Source organism: Garra rufa, chromosome 17 (assembly GCF_049309525.1).
Source record: "Garra rufa chromosome 17, GarRuf1.0, whole genome shotgun sequence".
Lineage (NCBI taxonomy): Eukaryota > Metazoa > Chordata > Actinopteri > Cypriniformes > Cyprinidae > Garra > Garra rufa.
In genome coordinates this window covers 45472594-45479359 of record NC_133377.1, presented here as the reverse complement: position 1 = coordinate 45479359, position 6766 = coordinate 45472594, and the positions used below count along the sequence as shown (strand labels likewise).

At 35.8% G+C, this 6766-nt stretch overlaps 1 protein-coding gene across 1 annotated transcript; it reads left to right on the top strand.

The window, feature by feature from the left end:
* Positions 1-3605: 3605 nt before the first annotated feature.
* Positions 3606-6530, top strand: mcl1a (MCL1 apoptosis regulator, BCL2 family member a). The gene is made up of 3 exons (XM_073822522.1): positions 3606-4158; positions 5713-5963; positions 6174-6530. The coding sequence occupies exons 1-3, from the start codon at positions 3744-3746 to the stop codon at positions 6288-6290; spliced, it is 783 nt and encodes a 260-aa protein (XP_073678623.1). The 5' UTR covers positions 3606-3743; the 3' UTR covers positions 6291-6530.
* Positions 6531-6766: the final 236 nt, after the last annotated feature.

The following is a 6766-nucleotide window of genomic DNA, read 5'->3' as shown; positions in this document are numbered from 1 at the left end:
ATAAATGCAGGCTTGATGAGCAGACATTAAAAATCTTACAGTTCACAAACTTTTGACTGATAGTGTACACACACACAAACAAAGGTTTTTATTTTTCATTATACAGTATATATTACTCTGGATGATGTTATTGAGTTACTGTGAGCTAGAGTTACTCATAATGTTCTGTCAGATTTTGGTCATATCACCCATCCCTGCTGGATTTCAGATTTCACAGATGAAGGAGTGAGAATAACACACACAAACACAATTGTTTGGTCTTGTTTTAGCTGCTAAACACACTCCTGTATGAATGAGGCCATGGGTCACACATGTCACTTCCTTCATCATCAAGAATAGATCTCACAAAAACATTTCATGGGTCAAATAATAATAATTAACTATAATAATATAACTATTTCACATCATTATTATTTTACAAAGAAATTATATAATTATATGATTATAATTCATTTTTTGCATGAAGAAAATGGCTTGTTTTAGGACTATTATTATTATAATTCTTTGCAGTTTTGTCATTTGCATTATTTTCATGACAAACATTAAAAATAGTGTTAAACATAAGGATAGAAATCATTAATTAGTAAGCATAAACTGAAATTAAATGACAAAAATCACTCTTAATGGTCCTAAATTAGACTCCGTTTTCTATACGCAAAATATATTTAGTGTCTGACTGCAGAATGATTTATAGATGAGGAATGGAGACATTTGTGACGATGATGATGATCCTAATGCCATCAAATGTACAGTGTTTATGTGTGTTAAATATTGGAGCACAGATTTTATGGCAGTATTTGAAATAAATTTTTATATTAAAGTTAAGCTTAGCTCTGGGTTCTCCTTTTACTTTCCTAAAGAAGTTTTGAGTACTGTATTGTGATCTGGTTTGGACAATATCACTAACATCCAGTAGAGGTCACTAGTGACAGCAACATTTAGAGGGTTTTGAAAATTTGTAGCAGAAAGTAATCATATTAAATCAGCAAATTATAAATATTTAAAAAAAAAAAAAAAAAAAAATTAGAATTAAATTTTTTTTTTTTTAAATTGTATTTGTGGTTGTTACAATTTATATATTATATAAACACAATTTTAAATATAATTTAAGAAATTAAAAAATGTATATGCCATTGAAGTCACAAGTTTACATACACCTTTCAGAATCTGCAAAATGGTAATTACTTTAGCAAAATAAGAGAGATCAGACAAAATGCATGTTATTTTTTATTTAGCACTGACCTGAACACGAGTCACGAGTCACTTGTTTGTCCTGAACAGCTGTTCTTCAGAACAAATTCTTTGGTTTTCCAGCATTTTGGTGTATTTGAACCCTTTCCAACAATGACTGTATGATTTTGAGATGCATCTTTTCACACTGAGGACAACTGAGGGACTCATATGCAACTATTACAGAAGGTTCAAACACTCACTGATGCTCCAGAAGGAAAAAACATGCATTAAGAGCCGGGGGTGAAAACTTTTGAACAGAACGGAGATGTGTACATTGTTCTTATTTTGCCTAAATATCATATTTTTTTCAATTAATATTGCCCTTCAGAAGCTACAGAAGATTCCCAGAAAGACAAAATAAGTTAAATTTACTCTGATCTTCAAATTTCAAAAGTTTTCACCCCCGGCTCTTAATGCATGTTGTTTTCCTTCTGGAGCATCAGCGAGTGTTTGAACCTTCTGTAATAGTTGCATATGAGTCCCTCAGTTGTCCTCAGTGTGAAAAGATGAATCTCAAAATCATACAGTCATCGCTGGAAAGGGTTCAAATACACAAAAATGCTGGAAAACCAAAGAATCTGTGGGACCTGAAGGCAGTTTAACTGTTCAGGACACACAAAGGACTCATGAACAACTATTACTAAACAAAACAAAACAAAATCAAGGGGATGTTAACTTTTGAACAGGGCCATTTTTATAAATTCAGCTATTGTTTTCTCTTGTGGGCTACATGTAAACTTATTTGATGTGAAATATCTGATTCAGGTCAGCACTAAATAAGCAATAACATGCATTTTGTAGGATCCCTATTATTTTGCTTTAATAATTAACATTTAGCAGATTATGAAAGGTGCATGTAAACTTTTGACTTCAACTGTATATATATATATATATAATGTCAGGGGATACCATATTTCATTAATTTTGTTTAAGTAAGTATTCATTTACTCTTTATGGAAAATTATGTATTACTTTTTGCCACCTGCTGTGCTTGCTTATTTGTTTTAATAACAAAAAAAAAACATTTTTGTCAACTGTAAAGGCCCTTTCACACCAAAAGTGAAATGAATAAGTACCTTTAGCATTACATTTTTGAAAAAGTAACTCAGATATTTTCTTACAAATTTCAAAGTAATGCATTATTTTATATATATATATATATATATATATATATGTGTGTGTGTGTGTGTGTGTGTATTAACTATTTAAGACACTGCAGGTGAATAGGGTAAAACAAATATACAAATAGTTATGACCTTACTTACCCAGTTGATTGATTACATTGATAATTGCAAAAAAAAAAAAATTTGTATTACAAGTTTTCTAAAATGTTTTAATATGCAAATGAGCATTATTTAATGAAATATGTTCCAATGTTCTAAAAATCGAAATTCTTGTTTACATTTTTTGACATGTTAGAGTCAAATGTTTTTACAGAGGAGATTTTGGGTCCGTCATTTCGTCACAACATAATTCAGAATAAACTTAGAACAGACTTTTTTGTTCATTTTGGGGGAATAAAATGTATAAAACCAAGCAAATTGTATATGAACAAATGCCTCTGTAAAAACCTTCCGGATAAAGACAGGAACACAAATGTAAAGTGTGGTGTGTGTAAGTGCTGCTGAAGTGGAGATTTATGGCTCAGTGTAGGAGAAAAAACTCTTGGCCTTTAAAAATATGTATTGTAATTGATATCTATTGGCAAATAAATAGAAGTGCTATAAAAGAAACACTTAACAGTGTCTTTTGGATGAAAAAAACACTATCAAGAACAGCTCCAAATCTCAATCAGGTGCATTAAAACAGTTTCTGTCTGCGGTGTTTCGCTTTAATACCACAGCTATGTTTCCATGAATGTCAGTCTGACCTCAGCTTGTCATTTTGACCCATATTGTTCAGTTCAAGTTGATGTAAAGCAGATTTGACGTCAGAGGTTGAAAGGGTGTGTTAGTACAAGGTTAAAGTTTTAACATAGTGACTAATCATTGTTCCTGACCGCTCTCACACACTGCCTACATTCCTGTCTATATCTGAGATATGTTTGGATTAGGTCTGTGGCACTCATTCCAGCTCAAAATCATGGCAGTATTTGTTAGTGTTAGTGTATGTATATATATATATATATATATATATATATATATATATATATATATATATAGTTATTTTAACCTTTATCTGAAATAACTCAGTTCGGAATAACTCGAAAAGACCAGATATAAAGAAAATTCCAGGGAAATTCTAGAAGAGGAAGACCATGAAAGGTTTCAAGGGAGGAGTCATAGGAAAAGTCTTGACGCAGGAAGCTAGTTTACGTCAGCAATGTGATAAAAGCGTTGAGCCTATAAACTACTTCCGCTTCACTCTAGAAAGAAGAGTGTCGACCAACACGAGCACTATAACCTTTACAGCCTAAGCTTTAACCTTCAAAGTCCAAATCGACTCGAAGCTTTTAATCTTACTCATCTAGGTCTAGTTTAAGTGTAGTCTCTCGCATCGCGATCAGGAATATGACTCTGAGTTTTGGAATTAGAAGAACAGCCGCGATGAGTTTACTCGCGCAGGGCGCGTACCCGGCGCTCGTGCCCGGGCCCGCACTCAAAACGCGGACAGAGGACGAGCTGGACGGTTGCGCGGATGAAGTGGACGCTGCATTAAAACCAATGAGGCCTGGAACAAACGGCCGGAAGGGACTACAGCTGGAGGGACGCTTTTTGTCCTCGACTGATGGCTCTCTACCCGCCACCCCAGACCCGCAAGAATTCGGTTCCGCTGAGCTGGATAAAGATACGAGACAGCTTCTGTTGGATTTCTATCGCACGCACACGGGAATGTCTCCGCCAGACCGGAAGCATCACCACGCGATACCGACAATGAGGCGCGTCGTCGACGACATTCTTGCAAAGCACGGGATCGCTTACAATGGTAAGACATGCGCATGCGCAGTCGCGATGCCCCCAACAAAGCTGCGCGCTCCCGTTGATCCTGTTTGACTTCTCAGTTAATCTATAGTCGACGTATAATAATATTTTGTAATTATTGATAGCATTCAATGCATTATTTCGTTGTATTTGTTTTTATACTCCAATTCTGCTTTTTTTATGACATACTTTGCCGTCTGATCACGTTTGATTTCGTTTTTACCAATGTTCATGTAACTCTAGTTGCCTGGGGGTGTAAAAAAAGCAGTAGTGTTTGTTCTCGGTAAAGTTTTTTTTTTTTCCTTGGTAAGGATTTTATCTGGTCAAACCGCAAGTTCGTCATAGAAATTCTCGGAACTGCGGTATTTCCGCTTATCAGCGCCTTCAACACGCCTCTGTGTGCAGAGAGAAAATAGATTGGCTTTCAATAGCGAAACTATTTCGAAAAGCTGTGGGTGGAAACAAATGCCACAGTTTTAACACGAAATGTTCGAGCTATGAGTGTCTTGTTCCTGTGAAGTCGTTGATTCAATTCAGGCGATTGAGAAAAATCTACGTTCACCAATAGAAATGTTCAAATTTTCACATTGGTTTAAAATGTATAGGAACACACACGAACTATTGTTCATGTTCAGTTCTTTTCATTAACGAGTAAATAAACAAATATAAAATGTGATTGAACTGATTACTGTGTTATTACTGCTTTTACACACTTTTTGCTGTTGTGTTATTACAGTTGACTAAAACTGAAACTGAAATTAAAAGAGTTTTTGTTACTTGAAATAAACAAAAGCTATTAGAAATGACTAGGATGTATGACTAAATGACTCAAACTTTACCTAAATTATAAAAATGCTGTAAAGAATTTTAGAAGTACTCAAAGTGATACTAGTCTTTTCGTCATTTTAATGGCCTGTAATTCCTAAAATGTGTATTTCATATATCTTTTTTTTTTTTTTTTTTTTTTTACCTAATGATTATTTAACATTTTAAACTTAAATTTCCAAATTATATTTATATACATTATGCATATTTTTTTATTTTTTTATTTTTTTTTTTATATATATTTAGGCCTGGTTTCACAGACAGGACTTAGACTAAGCCAGGATTGGCCCATAGATCAATTAGGACATTTAAGTTATTTTTATAAACATGCTTAGAGCGAAACATTACTGGTGTGCATCTTGAGACAACAAACGCACTGAAATATTTTTAGATCAATCAGTGTAAGTTCTTTTAGTTGCCACAGTTTAGACTTAAATTTTAGTCTAGGACTAGGCTTAAGCCTTGTCTGTGAAACCGAGGGATAATTTAAAAGTTGATTATAAAACGTAACATATTTACAGTTCATATCTTAATCTAAAAATATCATAATGTTTAACATTTGATTCATTCCTTTTTCCATCTTCTGTTTTCTTATTGTTATTTTAAGTATTTAACAGAAAATCAAGAGAGGCAGATAGTATTTCTGCTGTCAATCAAAAAAAGGGGCGAGGAATGCATAACCGATTGCTTTTCTCAGATATTGATCAAGTGTTTTTTTGCTTGTTTTCTGCAGGGATGTTGCAGCGTCTCCAGCTGGAGTCTCAACCGGAGGACATGAGCGTCATCGGCTCAATCGCTAAGACCATGTTCAAAGACGACACCACCAACTGGGGCCGGATCGTGAGTCTGGTGGCGTTCGGGGCCGTGGCGTGTTCGCGGCTGATGGAGCTCCAGCGAGAGCGGTGCGTGGAGATGGTGGCCGAACAGATCTCCTCCTATCTGATCTCAGAGCAGCACGACTGGTTCCTCAACAATAAAGGCTGGGTGAGTGACACTGGAGTCTGTGAGCTGAAAGGAAAATCTCTAATGGGAACGGCTTGTGTTGCCTGTACTGCATTATTCAGAGATGTTCTCATCACACTTAGTGAAGTACAGTCCATTCAACACATGTGAAACCCAACTCTAGGAGCTCATCCATTCTTCATTAAAACCCATAATGCATTCGAACTAAAGTGTTTCTCTGTATCTCTGCAGCATGGATTCGTTGAGTTTTTCCACGTGGAGGACATGGAGTCTGTGGTCCGCAACGCTTTGATGGCCGTTGTCGGATGCGCCGGCCTCGGCGCCGGTCTCGCTCTCCTGATCCGGTGAAACGACGTCATCGTGTCGTTCGTTCCAACATTGCACCCGTCCCGCTGTGCGCACATTGGCATGATGTTTGGAGTCTGACTCCCGTTATGCTCCGCTGGACTCGGCTTTGAGCCCAATAGGCGCGCTCTCCATCCCGGCACGCAACGCACCAAAGATTGGGCTCTCCGTGAAACAGTCATGAGCAAGGAAAATTGTTATTTTTAAAATATATTTTTCTAATAAACAACATCCTGAAGCGGATATTTGCTGTGTGCATTGTTTGATTTCTTTGTGTGCGTGTTTTTGCATTGATCCAATTCAGTGTCAACCGTGTTGCGGAAAGTTACTTTCAAAAGTAATGCGTTACAATATTGAGTTACTCCCTACAAAAGTAACCAATTACGTTACTTTAGCTTTTTATTGAAAGTAATGCGTTGTTACTTTTGCATTGCTTTTTAAATCTGGACAGGGTTCGTTTTTATTAAACAAAGTTGCAT

Coding starts and splice junctions, on each gene's coding strand:
- mcl1a (XM_073822522.1), top strand. CDS start 3,744: ATGACTCTGAGTTTTGGAATTAGAAGAACAGCCGCGATGAGTTTACTC. Junction 4,159..5,712: donor GCACGGGATCGCTTACAATG/GTAAGACATGCG, acceptor TGTTTTCTGCAG/GGATGTTGCAGCGTCTCCAG. Junction 5,964..6,173: donor TCCTCAACAATAAAGGCTGG/GTGAGTGACACT, acceptor GTATCTCTGCAG/CATGGATTCGTTGAGTTTTT.